The sequence below is a fragment of the Balaenoptera borealis genome (assembly GCF_965194805.1).
Source record: "Balaenoptera borealis genome assembly, chromosome: 16".
In the NCBI taxonomy this organism is placed as follows: domain Eukaryota; kingdom Metazoa; phylum Chordata; class Mammalia; order Artiodactyla; family Balaenopteridae; genus Balaenoptera; species Balaenoptera borealis.
In genome coordinates, this window is record NC_138872.1 from 51,603,913 (window position 1) to 51,620,255 (window position 16,343).

Sequence of the window (16,343 nt, forward strand, 5' to 3'; positions counted from 1 at the left end):
TTTTGCTGCGGCGAGCCGGGTCTACTCTTCTTGCGGTGAGCGGGCTTCTCACTGCAGGGGCTTCTCTTGTTGCGTAGCACGGGCTCTAGGCGCACAGGCTTCAGTAGTTGTGGCTTGCGGGCTCTAGAGCGCAGGCTCAGTAGTTCTGGCGCAGGGGTTTAACTTTAGTTCATTTGCAGCATGTGGGATCTTCCCGGACCGGGGTTCGAACTCATATCTCCTGCAGTGGCAGGCGGATTGTTAACCACTGAGCCACTAGGGAAGTTCCCGAACACCTTTTTAAATGTCCAGTAAAATGACAGGCAGCTGGAGACCCCAGCACGCTGCCAGTCGGCCCCAGCCGCTTCCACGTTGTTCTACAGCCAGCCCTCTAGGCCGGAAACGCTTCTGCCATCTTCCGCTTCTGACGCCGCTCCGCTGCCCACAGCAAAGATGTCGCCAAGGCCGTAGCGCTGGTGACGTCACAGTAGTTGCCGGCTGTGACGCCATCTCCCGGCGCCGACAGTGTGGTGTGGCGCCCAGGTCTCCTTCACGCGGCGGCGGCGGCGGCGGCGGCGGCAGTGGCGACATGGCGGAGGCGGCGGCCGGAGTGGGCCGCTTTAAGTCCAAGTGAGCCGGGGCGCCGCCGGGGGAGGGAGCCGGCTTCGCAGCCGGAGTAGCCAAGGCGCCTGGCGTGGGTCCTGCACCCATTCGGTTTGGGGATGGGGTGAGGGCTGTATACGGACAGGCCCGCGGCGTCTTCGCGGGAGAGCCGGCACTGACTGCTCTCGGAGGGCGGGCACTGAAGTCCCGCCGGGTGCAGCTGGCTTCCGCTACTTAAACTTGGAGCCGGTTTGGGGAGGGGGAGGGGGACAAGAAATCCCAGAGAGGGAGGAAAGGGCGAACTGAGCACAGGTCGAGGCTAGTCCTAGACGGGAGCGGGACTCCCCAGCGCTCAGGTAGCGGGAGAAGAACCACCTCTGGGGCAGGCAGCCTGGGGGGGTTTCATCTGCTGTCCCTCTTCTCCGGGGAGCAGGAAGAGAGGTCAGGAGATGGGCTGGTCCTCCGTGGTCAGGAAGCCCTCAATCCCGTGCTTTTTCAACCCCCAAACTTATGCTGAACATCTCAGTGCTCAGTACCCGGGACTAGACAGACTCAGCCTCGCCTTGTGCAGCAGTCTGGTGGGATAAACATATTAAGCAAATCGTTTCTATCAGGGCCTGTGATACGCATTAGCAAGGGGAAGCCCTGATGCCAAGACAATCTGTTGGACGGTCGAGTGGGTTCAGGGGGGCTCCGTTTCATCTTGGCTGTCAGGCTTCCTCCAGCGGAGTCAGCCAGGCACCTTTGAAATTCGGGAAGAGAGACCCAGGCCACATACAGGGAACAGCCCGTGTGAACACAAAGAGTCAGGAGACACCCGTCAAGGCAGGGTCTTGTAAACGTGTAAGGAGAGCGGAGGGCTTTAAGGCAGGGTGATGACATGAACAGAGTTATGTTCTAGAAGGCCTCCCTGGGAGCAGGGTTTGAGAGAGTGATACGGACCAAGTGAAGAGGCTGGAGCAGCTCCCCGGAGAGGAGAGTGCAGTGGCTTGGACCAGCATGGAAGTATCCGAGAGGGAGGGGAGAGGACAGCCTGACAGCTTTGCTGAAATGAGAATCTGCTCAGAGAGTGGGATGGAGGAAGGAGCCAGGCTTAGGGAAGGGGCAGGCTGGACCTCAGGGATGAAAATGTTGAGGAAGATGTTGAAGAGAATGTCGCTCTGGGCTGGTATCCCAGCCTGGCCTCTCATGGCCAGCAGGGGGCCCCCAAGGCCTGGGTTCCTCCATACTGGGGAGTCTCTGGGAAGACTTGGACTGCCCTGGGACCTGTGTGGATCACGGACCAGCCCAGGGTCCCAAATCTTCTGTAACATGGGGGTACCAACACCCACCTCACAGTACAGCTGAGAGAGTTAAAGAAAGGAACAGTAGAAGAGCTCGTCACTCTCCCTCCCTCATGTCCCCTGCATCCCTGCTGTTACCCAGGAACTCTTCAAGGGTAGGGCCCTATTGGGTTGATCTCTGGGAGAGCACCTAGCGCAGGGCTGGACACTGAGGACCAAGGGGTGGGTGGTTCACTCTCTCCCCGTCTTTCCTCCAGTTATGCTGTCGAGCGCAAGATCGAGCCTTTCTACAAGGGCGGGAAGGTGCAGGTACTGGCCCAGGGGAGCAGAGTGGTGGGGCAGGCAGGGGCTGAAAAGTGTTGCCTTGACTGAGACCCCTTTGTCACTAGCTGGATCAGACTGGGCAGCACCTCTTCTGTGTCTGTGGCACCAGAGTCAACATCCTGGATGTGGCCTCAGGGACTATGCTGCAGAGCCTGGAGCAGGTGCGGGCGGGGGAGGGTCAGGGTAAGGGGCTGGTGGGGGGGCAGCCTATTCTCATGGCACCCTGTGCGTTCACTCTTGCCCCAGGAGGACCAGGAGGACATCACTGCCTTTGATCTCAGCCCCGATGACAAGGTATATGGGACCGGGACAAGAGGTGGGCTCCGGTACCTCCCAACCAGAGTTGATGAGGACGGGGTCCATGCCTCTGCCTCCAGCTGAACTGCATGCTCCCCCAGGTGCTGGTGACAGCCAGCCGGGCACTGCTGCTGGCTCAGTGGGCCTGGCAAGAGGGCAGCATCACCCGCCTGTGGAAGGCAATACACACAGCCCCTGTGGCCACCATGGCCTTTGACCCCACCTCCACGCTGTTAGCCACAGGTAGGACCCCGGCTGGGTAGAGGGGCTGGCTAGAGCCAGGCAGGGGGCTTTGGGCATACGGCCCCCGCACCTCAAATACATTCCCACAGGCGGCTGTGATGGGGCCGTGCGTGTCTGGGATGTCGTGCGGCACTATGGGACACACCACTTTCGGGGCTCACCGGGCGTCATACAGTGAGTAGGGGTGGAGGAGGGAGGGAGGGTGTGTGGGTGGGGTGTCACAGTCAGGGTGGCACAGCTCATCAGCCCCACCCCACCTGCCTGCAGTTTGGTGGCCTTCCACCCGGACCCCGCACGCCTGCTCCTCTTCTCCTCAGCCGCAGACACCAGCATCCGCGTGTGGTCGCTGCAGGAGCAGTCGTGCCTGGCCATACTGACTGCCCACTACAGCGCTGTCACTTCTCTGACTTTCAGTGCCGATGGTCACACCATGCTCAGGTCAGTGGCCAGCCACCCAGGCCTTGGCAGGAAAGGGAGGGCCACAGCTGAGACTCGGGAACTGAGGTGGCTGTTTACCCCCAGCTCAGGCCGTGACAAGATCTGCATTGTTTGGGACCTGCAGAGCCTCCAGGCCACGAGGACCGTGCCGGTGTTTGAGGTGGGGCACCAGGGCCAGTGAGTGGGGCGGGGTGGGAGGTGGGGCTGCCACCTCTGACCTGCTCGTCCTCAGAGTGTGGAGGCTGCGGTTCTGTTGCCAGAGGAGCCGGCACCGGAGCTGGGTGTGAAGTCTGCAGGCCTGCACTTCCTGACAGCTGGCGACCAAGGTGGGTGGGGCCAGGCCAGGGCAGGCAGCAGGAGTAAGGGAGGCCTGTGGACCTGTGAGTCCCAGCGGCCCTTGTCCCCACACAGGCACACTGCGCGTGTGGGAGGTGGCCTCTGGGCAGTGTGTCCATGCACAACGGCAGCTGCCAGGCCCCGGGCAGGAGCTGACCCACTGCACCCTGGCCCGAGCCGCTGGCCTGCTCCTCAGCGTCACTGCCGACCACAACCTGCTGCTCTATGAGGCCCGCTCCCTGCAGCTGCAGAAACAGGTGAGCAAGTGCTGCCCCTGCTCGGCCCACAGCCCAGGATGCCACCCCTTCACTCACACAGGCCCCGGCCTGTGTCCCTCCCGCCCCCACAGTTTGCCGGCTACAGTGAGGAGGTGTTGGACGTCCGGTTCCTCGGGCCCGAGGATTCCCACATTGTGGTGGCCTCTAACAGCCCCTGCCTGAAAGTATTTGAGCTGCAGACATCCGCCTGCCAGATTCTCCACGGCCACACAGGTGAGGGCGCCAGGCCAGCGCCCCCGGACTTCACCCAGGACTGGATTGCCCCGCCTTGCCACAACTGTTCTCTAGCCATGTCCTCTCCACCTTTTTCTAGACATTGTGCTGGCCCTAGATGTGTTCCGGAAGGGGTGGCTCTTCGTTAGTTGTGCCAAGGTGAAGCACCACGAGAGGTGGGGGGGACAGGGCCCCGGGTCGGGAAGCCCAGCCCAGCCTCTCGTCACCCATCCCATCCCCAGGATCAGAGCATCTGCGTCTGGAGGATGAACAAGGCGGGCAAGGTGGCCTGTGTGGCTCAGGGCTCTGGACACACACACAGCGTGGGCACCATTTGTTGCTCAAGGTAGCGGTTCAGGGCTGGGGTCCAGGGTGTCATGGAGGCAGAGGCAGGTTTCGCCTTGCTTTCTGAGTCTCCAGCCCAGGAATGTGGACTAGAGGACAGGGGCTGGGGCATCCCCAGATGCTACTGTAGGAGGTTCCTAAGAAGTGATCTTAAGGTTGTGTGGTTAAAAGGGGAGGGGTGTTAGACCAGGGACAATGACACTAAGCAGCGTCCAGGGGGAGAGGGTGCTCTTTAGGCCTGGGGCTCCCATTGCTGGGACCAAGTCCCCAGGTTTGACAGCACTGAGGGCAGGCAGTGCAGACTCGAGTGGAAGCAGGTGGTCCCAGAGGTGTTCAGGCGGTGGCACATTAGTTCACATTCCGGGACAGTCTTTCTGGTTTGGACCAGGGTCTGACAGGCCTGAGCTGTGGTGCGCTGCAGACAGGTCTGGCCAGGGCTCAGCAGGTGTCTCCCCCTCCCCCAAATCGGGCCTCAGGCTGAAGGAGACCTTCCTGGTGACGGGCAGCCAGGACTGCACTGTGAAGCTGTGGCCCCTCCCTGAAGCCCTGCCATCCAAGAGCACAGGCCCCGATGGTGGCCCTGTCCTCCTACAGGCCCAGGCCACACAGCACTGCCACGACAAGGTGACCGCACGCAGCACACAGGTGGGGTCGTAGCAGGGCCCTTGCTGGGATGGGGATCTGAGCTGCTGCCTGCTCCCACCACCAGGACATCAACAGTGTGGCCATAGCCCCCAACGACAAGCTGCTGGCCACGGGGTCACAGGACCGCACGGCCAAACTCTGGGCCCTGCCACAGTGCCAGTTGCTGGGCGTCTTCTCGGGCCACCGGCGTGGCCTCTGGTGTGTCCAGTTTTCACCCATGGACCAGGTGTTGGCTACGGCCTCGGCCGATGGCACCGTCAAGCTCTGGGCACTGCAGGACTTCAGCTGCCTCAAGGTAAGCCGCCCTCAGCCCAGGCCTGGCCCCCCACCTGGTGACACCTCACACCTCCCCTCTCCTCACCCTGCAGACATTCGAGGGACATGATGCTTCTGTGCTGAAGGTGGCCTTTGTGAGTCGCGGCACACAGCTGCTGTCCAGGTGAGTGGGTGAGGGCGGGGCAGGGTTAGGGGTGAGCTGGGGGCAGGCCCCAGGGCTGAGCCCCCTCCCAATCCTGAACCCAGCGGCTCTGATGGGCTCGTGAAGCTCTGGACCATCAAGAACAATGAGTGTGTGAGGACGCTGGACGCCCACGAGGACAAGGTCTGGGGGCTGCACTGCAGCCGGCTGGATGACCATGCCCTCACTGGCGCCAGCGACTCTTGCGTCATCCTCTGGAAGGTGTGTGGCCTGGGGTGAGGTGGGGGGACAGTGGGCAGGACAGCGTGGGTGTGCCAGTCTGACCCCAGTCTGACCCCAGGATGTGACCGAGGCGGAGCAGGCAGAGGAGCAGGCCAAGAGAGAGGAGCAGGTGGTCAAGTGAGTTGGGGGTCTCCACCCAACCCCGCCCGGCAAGTCCCATGCGTTAGCACCACCCCCGCCCCTTGGAGTAGGGCACATTGGCGTCCCTTCTCTCTATATCTTGGGGAAACCGAGGCTCGGAGCAGCAACACAGCTCACCCCCAGCGGGTGCTCAGGCCCGGGCTGCAGACTCCTCAGCCAGCCCCTGATGGCTCTGCCTTCAGCCCTAGCCAGGTCCCCGAGTGGTCCTGTCCCCTCCTTCCCCCACCAGGCAGCAAGAACTGGACAACCTGCTACACGAGAAGCGGTACCTGCGGGCGCTGGGCCTGGCCATCTCTCTAGACCGGCCCCACACTGTGCTGACTGTCATCCAGGGTCAGTGCTGCCTCGGGCCAGACAGGCGGGGCGGGGGGTAGTCTCTCGGGTCCTTGGTGCCCCTTCCCCAGGGCTCAGTCTCCTCTCTCCTCCTCCCATAGCTATCCAAAGGGACCCCGAGTCCTGCGAGAAGCTGGAAGCCACGGTGCTCCAACTGCGGCGAGACCAGAAAGGTCTGGGGCGGGCAGGTCGGGGCTGGATGGTGCCTAGTAAGGCTGGGGTGGCCCAGCAGGCAGGTCTGACAGTCCCCGTCACCCACAGAGGCCTTGCTGCGCTTCTGTGTCACGTGGAACACCAACTCACGGCACTGCCACGAAGCCCAGGCCGTGCTGGGCGTGCTCCTGCGGCACGAGGCCCCGGAAGAGCTGCTGGCCTACGACGGTGTGCGGGCCTCACTTGAGGCCCTGCTGCCCTACACTGGTATGTAGGCCCAGCCCCGGGTGGGCGCAGGGGGCCGTCCAGCCAGACTCCACCTACCCTGATTGCCTGCTGTCCTCCCCCAGAGCGGCACTTTCAACGGCTCAGCCGGATGCTGCAAGCAGCCACCTTCCTGGACTTCCTATGGCACAACATGAAGCTGCCCACCCTCCCCGCGGCCCCCGTGGCCCTCTGAAACACACCAAAATATGTACTTCGCTATCTCGGCTCCCTGTGTCTGTCTGGGCTTTGTCTCACCCCAGGTCCTGGACCACTGCCTGGGCCAGCCTGAGGCTGGGCCCACCAGCCAGCCCCACCCCCACTCTCTGGCCCAAGATCCCCCAGTCCCTGCCCCTCAGCACAGACACTGGGTGGGGGTCAGTCAGGAGAACTTTACTCAGAAGACGAGGGAGAGTGTAGTCTCCTTGCCCCACCAGCCAGGGAATCCCACCCTCAACTGCGCATCCCACAGCCCTGAGGCTGATGTGGCTGCCAGCCATCATCCTTGGGGTCTGGAGCCTCTGGCCTGCCGCTCCAGCTGTGGGGTGCACAGCGCAGCCCTTCCATATGTGCCACACACTCTCAAGGGGGTCCGTGACACCCTGGGTCCTGCCCTAGTGCCTTACGGGTGATGGTGCAGCAGCAGCTCTGAATGGCACTCCGAGATGGTCGGGCAGGCACGGTAGGCGGCAGGGTTGTGGCCTGGGGGGACTTGGGGGAGCTTTGGGCCTCGCCCTCCCTGTCCTCCCCACCATTTACCCTGAGGTGGAGCCATGGTCCGCTGAGGAGTGTGCCCAGCCCATCAGGCTGCAGCATTGCAGCTGGTAGAAGACCAGTGCGGCCTCGGAACCTGCGGGGGAGGGCGGGGTTTGGTTAGCACTGGGCCCTACCCCTGTTAGACTGGGCCCACCAGAGCCCCACCCCACGCACCTGCACAGCCACCAACCACGGTCTGACGTTTCTAGCACATGCACGCGTGCCCCTGCGGGCACAGACAGCTCGTCGGCTTGGCTGCTCTCGTAGGCATGGGAAGCACAGAACTGGGACCCTGGGAATGGATCCTTGGTGGTCACCACAGAGGCCAGGGCCCCACTTCTTGGTCCCTGCATCATCTGCTGAATCACCACCTCCGGGCTCCCCTCTGGATCTCTGCTGACACCAGGGACTGCTTTAAAACCCAGTGTGGGGCTTCCCTGGTGGCGCAGTGGTTAAGAATCCGCCTGCCAATGCAGGGGACACGGGTTCGAGCCCTGGTCCAGGAAGATCCCACATGTCACAGAAATAAGCCGGTGCGCCACAGCTCCTGAGCCTGCGCTCTAGAGCCCACGAGCCACAACTACTGAAGCCCGCGCACCTAGAGCCTGTGCTCCACAACAAGAGAAGCCACTGCGATGAGAAGCCTGTGCACCGCAAGGAAGAGTAGCCCTTGCTCGCTGCAACTAGAGGAAGCCTGTGCACAGCAACGAAGAACCAATGCAGCCAAAAATAATAAATAAATAAATAAAAAACCCAGTGGGGCTCCGGCTCACTGTGGGGACCAAGCACACGCTACAGGGCCACTGGCACCCCCTGGTCATCCCATGGCCTCACTCCCCTGGCTTGCATGCTTCTTGTGACTCAGCTTTGCTGAACACTGCCCCGTGGTGGTGGGTGTGGGGAGGAGGGTTAGTCTCACCACTGCTCCCTAGGGACCGTTCCCCATCTCGTCCCTGGCCCAGGGCCACCTCTTCCAAGTAGGGAGCAGGAAACCATGCCGTCTGCTGGTCCTCATTCGCCACCAGCCACCAGCCTGTGCCCAAGATAAGGGCAAGGGGTGTTTTGGTTCCTGAGGCCCACTGACATCCCAGGGGGCAGAAGGGCGTGTCCCCAGACTCCTGCCCAGGCCCACCTGAGGGGTGTCGCAGCAGCACATCTAGGGCCTCCTGGGCCCGAGCATGGAAGGGCTGGCCCCATGTGTCCTGGGTGCTGAAGGGCTGCAGGCAGCGCAGGCTCTGAGCCTCCAGGCTGCGGATGGCAGGGCTGCCCGTGGGGCCTGGCAGGGGCTCTTGCGGGGCAGGCAGGATCACCAGGCTGGTGAGGGTGCAGGTGAGAGGTGGGTGGATGGGAAGTGTGGGAACTGCTTGGCATCCCCCACACGTCCATCCAGCCTCCGAGCCTCCCGTCCTCATTGGCCCTTCCTCCACCCTGCCTCCCCCATCTTCCAGATGCTTCTGCTGACAGTTGGGGGTGGGTCAGGCACCTGCCAGCTGGCAGCGCAGGCTCCAAGTCCATGGGTTGTGGTGCAAAGAAGCCAGTGAGCACCGGGCTGTGGGCCACACGCTCCCCTGCCGCCAGCAGCGCCCTTGAGTAGGTCTCCAGCAGCTGCAGGCGCGCCAGGCCTCGGCCAGTGCGGCCCCAGTGCACCAACAACGATGCATCTGTGGGCAGGATAGGGACTGACCGTGAGACAGCACCCCCAGGGCTCCCCGCATCAGACTGCTGCCTCCCCCACCCCTCCTGGGATCCTTGCTGGCCTGACCTGGAAGCTTGGGGAGAATGCGGTCAGATCTCCGCAGCAGACCAGCTTCCACTGGAAAGGTCTCCTTGAGGGTTTTCTGAGGGCGAGAAGGAGCATGTCGGTCTCCGAGGGCCCACTGGTTCCCCTGGGAGGGCGGGGGTCCCTTTCCAGGATCTTAGGGGCTGGAAGCCCGAGTGGGCACAAGGGCAGGCAATGGGGGGTGGTCACGGGTGGGTCATGCAGTTGGGGGAAGTCGGGGTGGCTCCAAACTCACTCACATGGAGTCTCCTGAACTCCTCCCAGCTTCTTCGTGCAAAGGTGTCGCTGTCATCCGACCAGCACACGGAAAAGGTGAACGTCTGTTAGATGAAAGGTTGAGGGCTTCTTGGAGGCACTAGGCCAGGAACTCCCTCCCTCTCCCTTGGGGCTGGCAGGGGTCCCGTCGGTCCCCACCTGGAGCCTGTCTGTCTGTACCATAGCTGCCCCGCTCACAGACACTGGGTGCCGGGGGCCTGCCATCGCTGTGGCCTCCCCAGATCTCCGTCACAGGTTTCTGGAGTCTGTCGGGTGTGGTCAAGCGTCCCACTGCCTCCCTGCCTACATGGGGAGGAGGGGAGGCCTTGGGTACCCAGAAGACTGTTTGGAATTCCCCGGCGATGCCCCAGACCTGCCAGGTCCTTGCTGTACTTCCCTGCCCGTGACTGGGTCCTTCACAGCTTCCTCACCGCACCCCTAGCCTGTAGAGGGGCAGGAGCACAGGGCTCCGTGGGTGGGAGGAGAAGCAAAGAAAGAGTGGAGGGGCTGGGGCTGGGACTGTGGCCTGAGGCCCTCCTGCTGGAGTCTGGCCATGGCTGGAGGAGGAGGAGAAGGAAGAGCCATCAAAGTGCCGCCAGGCCTGGCCACACCTCCCGGCTCTCCCACACCCTGTGTAGTGCTGAGATCGGTCAGAGCCGCCTGCCGGGTGTGCCCTTTGGTTCTGTCTTTGAACTCCCTGGGGAGCTAACTGCTGTCATCATCAGGAACCAGTGACCCAGTGTTAAAGGCTTTAAGTGCTTTGTTTGGCTTAATCCTCACATTGGAGGAAAGGTCTCTGTAATGTCCCCAAATCACAGAGGAGGAAATTTGTGTTAAATGGATATTAACTGTCAGGGTTTTTTTCATCATGTGTTGGGGAGAGGCGGATGTCACAGTTTTACCCCGTAGGTTCCCCTGTGGTGGAGAGACTTGGGGCAGGATGAAGAGGGTCCATCTCTAGTCACCAGCGCTTGGGGGATGGGGGAGGTGGTGACTAGGACTGTTTTGAGAGCCATCTCTGAATTCATGATTTATCATAGTTTGCTGCAAACACAGCCTCTGAGATCAGGATGACCATCCCCCCACTAACTGGGGTGGTGAAGGGAAGGCCCTAGAATCCCCAGACAGATGGTGTGCCCAGGTGCCCCACATCTCTGGACTGCTTCCTTATAGGGGAGATTTTTGGAGCCCCATCCAACCCTGGCACACAGTGGTTCTTCCCCCTGTTGGAGCCACCAGCTCTGTGTTGAGACTCCCTCTACCCCAAGCCCTCGAGGGAGGGGTCAGCCTCTATGGCATCCCTCCAGGAAACCACTCTGGCCTTGACAAAAGGCCAGAGTGTATCTGTCCAACCAGTGGCTCTCTTTGAAAACTTTGTGTGTCTGTCCAACCAGTGGCTCTCTCTGAAACCTTCAAACCTTCCCTAGTCTTGGCCCAGGCAATGAACACTTGTGGACATAGGCCTAATTTTTGCAAGGTGCCTTCAGCCCAGCTGTCACACTTGCGATTCTCAGTGGGGGCCACTGGCCTGGTAGGGTACAGGGTGGGACAGATCCTGCTCCCTTGGAAGACAGAGGAGAGAAGTGGGAGAAGGGCCAGCTTACTCACAGCCAGGGACCTAGAAAGATGCTGAGGCCTCTCCCTATGCCAACTGAGAGCCCCTGCTCTACACCCCCAGCAACCTAGATCCTTTCCACTCTTTCTTTCTCAACACCCCCTACCCTCATCTCTCACCTGGACAACTACCAACAGCCCCATCCTCCCCCAAAGCCTGTGCTCCTCACTTGCTCCCATGAAATCCACTCTTCAGAGGAATCTTTGCAAAACAGAAATGGGATCAGGCCAGGGTACCCTGCCCAAAACTTCCCAGCACCTTCCCAGGGTCCTCAGAATAAATTCCCAGCTGCCATGGCAGTTGATGATGTCCTTGGTGGGTCCCTGGCCACCTCTGGATCTCTCCTCCCACCACCCTTCCCAGGTCCTGTCCCACTGGCCTTGCAAGAAGCCAAGATCCTCCTCCCTCCTGCCTTGGCCTTGACTGCCCTCCTCAGTTGATTCCTCATCCTTCAGGCCACTGCCTAAGGGTGACCTCCTCAAGGAGGCCTCCCAGATTTACCACGCCCTGTTCATGGCCCCCATCACAGTTTGTACCTGAACATTTATTAGTGTGACTCTTTTTTGTTTGTTTGGTTTTGTTTTTTCCGTCTTGACCACTGGACTATGAGCTGAGGAGGTCAGGGACGGACGAATCTTGCTCCTTGCACTGACCAGTGCCTAGAACAGTGCTTAGAACAGATTAGGCACTACACAAATACTTGCAGAGTGAATTAATGTACATATGGAAGCAGAGGTATCCCTGAGGCCACTCCCGACGTGGGTTTAACCTCTTCAAGTAGGCTGTAGGATTCGGGGGAGGTGGGGGAGAGGGGCCGCTCGGTACTCGCGGGAGCCCAGAGACGCACCTCCTCCTTTGCAGGCACGGCCCCGCCCCGCGTTGCCAGGCGCCCGTTGCCATGGCGCCGGTCGCCAAGGTGGATCCCCTGGACCCCCGGCACCAACAGCACGCCCTCTGTGCGCTCACGGCCCAGCTGGGCGCTCCCCCAACTGAGGGCACAGAGCCAAGCCGCGGGCACGCGGGACGGTCAGAGCGGAGCAATGGGGGCATCGCGGACCGCAACACGGACGTGGCCGAGGCCGCAGCCCGAGGCCGCGGCACGGCCAGGGCGCGTCTTCCACAACACGCTGCTCTTCTACTGGAGGAGGCGGGAGCGCAGCCACGGACGACGCAGGTCGGGCACGGGCCGTGGAACGAGGCCCAGGGGCGCGGCCAGGGCTCGGGCCTCCGGTTCCGCGCGCACCCCGGCCCGGGCCTCCGGCGCGTCCTTAGCCCGGACCCCTGTCTCTGGCTCTGCCGCTTGCCGGGCGCGGACCAAGTCCCCCAGCCCCGCCTCCAGGCCGGACACCGCCCCGGGCCCCACCCCCGGCCCCAGCCCCGGCCCCAGCTCAGGCCCAGCGCCCGCGCCCGCGGCGCGCGCGCCCGGCTCCTGTGGCCGCGCCCTGGCGGCGGCGCGCGCGCTGGCCTGGAGGCCGACTTGGAAGCCCATCTGGAGGCCGACCTGGCCCGGCAGGCATTGCGCGGGCAACATGGCGGCGCCCGGGGAGCGGGGGAGCTTCGGCGGTGGGAGCCTCTTCTCCTTTCTGCCCGGCGGCGCGCGCTCCGAGGTGATGGACGACCTGGTGACGGACGCGCGCGGCCGGGGCGCGGGGCGGAGAGATTCTGCCGCTTCGGCGCGGACGCCATCCCAGGCGCCGGCCTCCGATTCTCAGGTCGCCGAGGACGCCTCCCGGAGGCGGCCCTGCCGGGCCTGCGTGGACTTCAAGTCGTGGATGCGGACACAGCAGAAGGTGCAGATGCAGGGGGGAGCCACCTCCCCTCAGAGGCCCGCGAGCCCTGCTGACTCCTAGCCCCGGCCCCCACACCTTGTTTTCAAGCACCCCGGGCAGACTTCCCAAGACCCAGGCCGAGCGTTCCCACAGGCCCTAAGCCTGAGAGACTTTGCCCCCCGGGTTTGGCTGTTCCTAAACCTTGCCCCCAAGGTAACCCTGGCCTTTCGGCTCTTAGCCACATGTGGGCTGGATCGGCCTCAGGACTTCTGTCTCCAGTGAGCGGGCCTCCGGCTGGTGGGGAATAAAGGGCAGCTTTGTAGGTTTCTGGTTGGGGAAAACCGAACTGACCCTTGGTCGGCCTCCTTCCGCAGCGGGACAGCAAGTTTAGGGAAGATTGTCCTCCGGATCGCGAGGAACTGGGCCGCCACAGCTGGGCCGTCCTCCACACCCTGGCGGCCTACTATCCCGACCTGCCCACCCCAGAACAGCAGCAAGATATGGCTCAGTTCATACATTTATTTTCCAAGTTTTACCCGTGTGAGGAGTGTGCTGAAGACATAAGGAAAAGGTAAGTTGTGTCTGCACAGTCTGCAGGGAGCAGAGCATCCCACCTGGAGCCTGGGCCTGGGGCCCCTGGCTGATGTCATAAAGGGGAGCCTAGAGAAATAAGATGCAGAGGTGGCAGAGGGTTGCTGAGAGCAGGGACCACCAACAGAGAAGGGATTGGATCATCTGAGCCATCTTCTTTCTCCTCAAAGGCCAAGCTGTCTGGGGCTGCTGCTGGGTACTGCTTCTTTCTGCAGCCACAAGGCTTCCGGGGAGGGCTTCCCTCATGAGATCCCTTGCTTAGCACTGATGGAGGGTCTGGCAGGTTTTGGAGGACTCCACTTTGCCTAACTTCTGGAGCAGGACTGCCAATTTCAAGACCTTGGGAACTCACTGCTGTTGCTTCCAGGAGCCACCTTTTCTTCATTGGGGAGCCCAAGAACTGTTCTTTGGCACCCATGGCGTTTCTGGGCAGGATGTGGGGGGCAGGGCAGCCCTTGCTGTTTGAAGCCTGGGCATTTAGAACAAGGTCTCTTGCTGAGCTGATGCAGCAGGGCCACAGGTGCTAAGAAACAGATCTGGTTTTCAGTTTTGCCTTTATGCCAGCCCCACCCTTTCCACACACTGCCTGGGGCCAGGGACGCTGGGGTGAGGATTCCTGATTGTTACCAGGTTGTAAAGTTGAGGCCTCTGCCTCAATGTCTTGCCCAGGGCTCTTGACAGGGTTTGCAAAGCTCCCGAGGTGAGGGTTTGAGCGGGCCTAGGAGTCCACCAGGCCTTGCTGCTGCAGGGTCTGCCCCCTTCTGGGAATTCAGAGCATGAGGGCACTTCTGGGTGTAGCTCACAGCAGTGCCCCAGCTCTCCTCCCTGAATTGAGCAGGCAAGGAGCTGGTGGGGCGGGGACAGTGGGAGCACTGCCTGCCCTCCTCCTCCGTGTGCTCCCCCCCACGCAGGATATGCAGGAACCAGCCAGACACTCGCACTCGGGCCTGCTTCACCCAGTGGCTATGCCGCCTGCACAACGAGGTGAACCGCAAGCTAGGCAAGCCGGACTTCAACTGCTCGCTGGTGGACGAGCGCTGGCGCGACGGCTGGAAGGACGGTTCCTGTGACTAGAGGGCAGCCAAAGCCTGTGGGCGGCCTGGCCAGAGAGGGTGGGGCTCATTAAAGTGCGCGTCAGAGCCAGGGCCTGCCTTGTCTCAGTTGGGTGGTCCCCAGACGCTACCCGTGGAGCCCTTTCCCTCTCAGGTTCGGAGTGTAAGTGGAGGTACCCGTTGCAGGCACCCTCAGCCCGCGCCCCGTGGGGCTGCAGGTGAAGGAGGCAGGAGCAGCCTAGGCTGTCCCTTCCTCTCAGGATTCGGCCTTCCACCCACTCGACACCCTGCTGCCTACTTCCCCGCACAGGAAGGTGACAGGCCTGTCTGGGCTCCCCTGTGTCGCAGTTCCGGGCCAGGCCACTGTCTCCCCACGTTGTAGCTAGGGAAAGCTAGGGGTCAACAGGGACGGTAGCCCCAGAGGCTGTGTGCCATTTGCACTTCAGGAAAGAGGCCTGGGGGCTGAGCTCTGCTATGTGCCTTCCATCTGGCACGTGGCCTCGCAGAGCCGTCCCAGGCCTGTCAGAGGAGGCTCCGTGGAGCTTGAGACCAAAAATAAAATGCTGGAGAAGTGACTGAAGACCTGGCCTCAGTGTGTTTTGTGCTGGGATTTGCAACGATGGACAGGGCCTGCCCTCGTCCCTCTGTGGTCTCCTGCTTCCTCCTATCTGGGTTCTGGCTCCTTAGGAAGAGGGAGCAGTTCCAAGACAAGGGTGGGCCAGGATGTTCCAGGAACACCAAGGAGGCTGAGTTGCTGGAGCCAAGGGAGGATCAGAGAGGTGAGGGGAGGTCACATGGCAGGAGGTCCTCAAGGCCCCAGCAACGATATGGTTTTAACACCCAGCTCCCATGGAACATAGTGGAGGGTTTGGAGCAGAGGAATGGCAGAATGTGACTTTTGAAAGGTCCCTCTGGCTGTTGAGATGGAATGAGGCAGGCGTGGGCAAGAGGAGGCCGGGCAGGCACCCCTGGGGCAGCTGAGAGGGAAGCTCGCCCCAGGGTGAGTGGGAGGCCTCACCGGATACACTCTGAAGGTGGAGCCCAAGGTGGCTGTGGGGTTCTGGCCACTGGAAGGAGGGAGTTGCCCAGTGTATCAGTGAGATTCCGAAGGCTGTGAGTGGAGCAGATCTGGGGGTGACCTGGACCCAGCTTTTGGGCCTTCACATATCCTCTCAGCCACACCTGCTCCCAGGCATTGGCTCCCAGCTGGAACGGCCCAGCAACAGTGCGCCGTACCCCTGTGGTCGTACAGCTCTCACCTCTCCCCATGGTGTCTCGGCTCCTCCCTGGGCAAGGGCCAACCTTTGGCACAGCCTCCTCTGCATCTTTACCCCACTGGCCCCACGGGGGTGCTGGCTTCCTCAGGGCTGCCCAAGGGGCCAGGTGACATAAAGAAATAGGAGGCAGGGAGCAACCAGCAGAGAAGTCACTGCTCTTTCCTCCTACAGATGGACATCCCCAGCACAGGACTTGTCTCTGGCCTTTCCCGAGTCACCTGTGCGCTGGGAGCCAGCAAAGCTGTGGTCAGCTCAGGAGCACGCCGTCCATGTTTGCTCTCCCTCCTTCCCTGCCTCACTTTCCTTTTTCCCTAACTCTGGCTTCCCCAAAGTTTCACCTCCCAATAAAACTCTTTAACTTTGCCACAGATTCTGTATTCCAGGGTATCCAGGCTAAGATGAGTGGGACTCTAGTTCAAGGGAAAATTCTGGCTCAAGCTGTTAGCATGGAGACCAAGGCAGTGAGCATAGAGCAGGGAGAAGAGCCCCAGGACCATGCCCTGGGACCCCTAAGGCTCAAAGGTCACAGATGGAACAAGAGGAGGGAACCAGAAAGAGATAACAAGAAAGGGCCCATGAAGTAGGAGGAACATGAGAGGGTGACATCAGAAGTGTTCCTAGGAGGATGGGGACAGCATGGCAGTGCCTGCATTGCCCCTGGGACTAAAGGGAG

General features: G+C 61.6%; 3 protein-coding genes across 8 annotated transcripts; 2 read left to right on the plus strand and 1 right to left on the minus strand.

Annotated features, from left to right (window-relative positions):
- Positions 1-140: 140 nt before the first annotated feature.
- TBL3 (transducin beta like 3) lies at positions 141-6,804 on the plus strand. Of its 3 annotated transcripts, none has more exons than XM_082360401.1 (22): positions 141-609; positions 2,123-2,174; positions 2,255-2,350; positions 2,436-2,483; positions 2,567-2,729; positions 2,819-2,903; positions 2,997-3,167; positions 3,252-3,327; positions 3,400-3,493; positions 3,579-3,760; positions 3,853-3,994; positions 4,095-4,153; positions 4,237-4,340; positions 4,816-4,963; positions 5,049-5,279; positions 5,353-5,423; positions 5,507-5,663; positions 5,743-5,801; positions 6,055-6,158; positions 6,260-6,331; positions 6,420-6,578; positions 6,662-6,804. In XM_082360401.1, the coding sequence occupies exons 1-22, from the start codon at positions 284-286 to the stop codon at positions 6,769-6,771; spliced, it is 2,709 nt and encodes a 902-aa protein (XP_082216527.1). In that variant the 5' UTR covers positions 141-283; the 3' UTR covers positions 6,772-6,804. The 3 variants fall into 3 exon arrangements, with proteins under 3 accessions (XP_082216527.1, XP_082216528.1, XP_082216529.1); XM_082360402.1 differs by having other exon boundaries at positions 2,588-2,729; XM_082360403.1 differs by lacking the exons at positions 5,507-5,663; positions 5,743-5,801.
- Positions 6,805-6,934: 130 nt separating this feature from the next.
- NOXO1 (NADPH oxidase organizer 1) lies at positions 6,935-11,840 on the minus strand. Its single transcript, XM_082360429.1, has 8 exons — positions 9,526-11,840; positions 9,351-9,431; positions 9,094-9,169; positions 8,815-8,992; positions 8,464-8,645; positions 8,251-8,364; positions 7,506-7,623; positions 6,935-7,425 (listed from the first exon to the last, which is right to left on the minus strand). Exons 1-8 carry the CDS (start codon positions 9,589-9,591, stop codon positions 7,158-7,160), a joined length of 1,083 nt encoding a protein of 360 aa, XP_082216555.1. The 5' UTR covers positions 9,592-11,840; the 3' UTR covers positions 6,935-7,157.
- Positions 11,841-11,925: 85 nt separating this feature from the next.
- On the plus strand, positions 11,926-16,033 carry GFER (growth factor, augmenter of liver regeneration). 4 transcript variants are annotated; one of them, XM_082360425.1, is made up of 3 exons: positions 11,926-12,771; positions 13,125-13,321; positions 15,842-16,033. In XM_082360425.1, exons 1-3 carry the CDS (start codon positions 12,022-12,024, stop codon positions 16,026-16,028), a joined length of 1,134 nt encoding a protein of 377 aa, XP_082216551.1. In that variant the 5' UTR covers positions 11,926-12,021; the 3' UTR covers positions 16,029-16,033. The 4 variants fall into 4 exon arrangements, with proteins under 4 accessions (XP_082216551.1, XP_082216553.1, XP_082216554.1 ...); XM_082360427.1 differs by lacking the exon at positions 15,842-16,033 and adding an exon at positions 13,512-14,246 and having other exon boundaries at positions 11,930-12,771; XM_082360428.1 differs by lacking the exon at positions 15,842-16,033 and adding an exon at positions 14,258-14,973 and having other exon boundaries at positions 11,978-12,771.
- Positions 16,034-16,343: the final 310 nt, after the last annotated feature.

Bases quoted from the DNA above. Each gene is read 5' to 3' on its own strand.
- TBL3 (XM_082360401.1), top strand. From the start codon at position 284: ATGTCCAGTAAAATGACAGGCAGCTGGAGACCCCAGCACGCTGCCAGT. The intron at 6,159-6,259 runs GTCAGTGCTGCC...CTCCTCCCATAG, and splicing joins TGTGCTGACTGTCATCCAGG to CTATCCAAAGGGACCCCGAG. The intron at 6,332-6,419 runs GTCTGGGGCGGG...CGTCACCCACAG, and splicing joins ACTGCGGCGAGACCAGAAAG to AGGCCTTGCTGCGCTTCTGT.
- NOXO1 (XM_082360429.1), bottom strand. From the start codon at position 9,591: ATGGCAGGCCCCCGGCACCCAGTGTCTGTGAGCGGGGCAGCTATGGTA. The intron at 9,432-9,525 runs GTGGGGACCGAC...TTCATCTAACAG, and splicing joins TACAGACAGACAGGCTCCAG to ACGTTCACCTTTTCCGTGTG. The intron at 9,170-9,350 runs GTGAGTGAGTTT...TCTCGCCCTCAG, and splicing joins AGGAGTTCAGGAGACTCCAT to AAAACCCTCAAGGAGACCTT.
- GFER (XM_082360425.1), top strand. From the start codon at position 12,022: ATGGGGGCATCGCGGACCGCAACACGGACGTGGCCGAGGCCGCAGCCC. The intron at 12,772-13,124 runs GTGCAGATGCAG...CTCCTTCCGCAG, and splicing joins GGATGCGGACACAGCAGAAG to CGGGACAGCAAGTTTAGGGA. The intron at 13,322-15,841 runs GTAAGTTGTGTC...TTCCTCCTACAG, and splicing joins GCTGAAGACATAAGGAAAAG to ATGGACATCCCCAGCACAGG.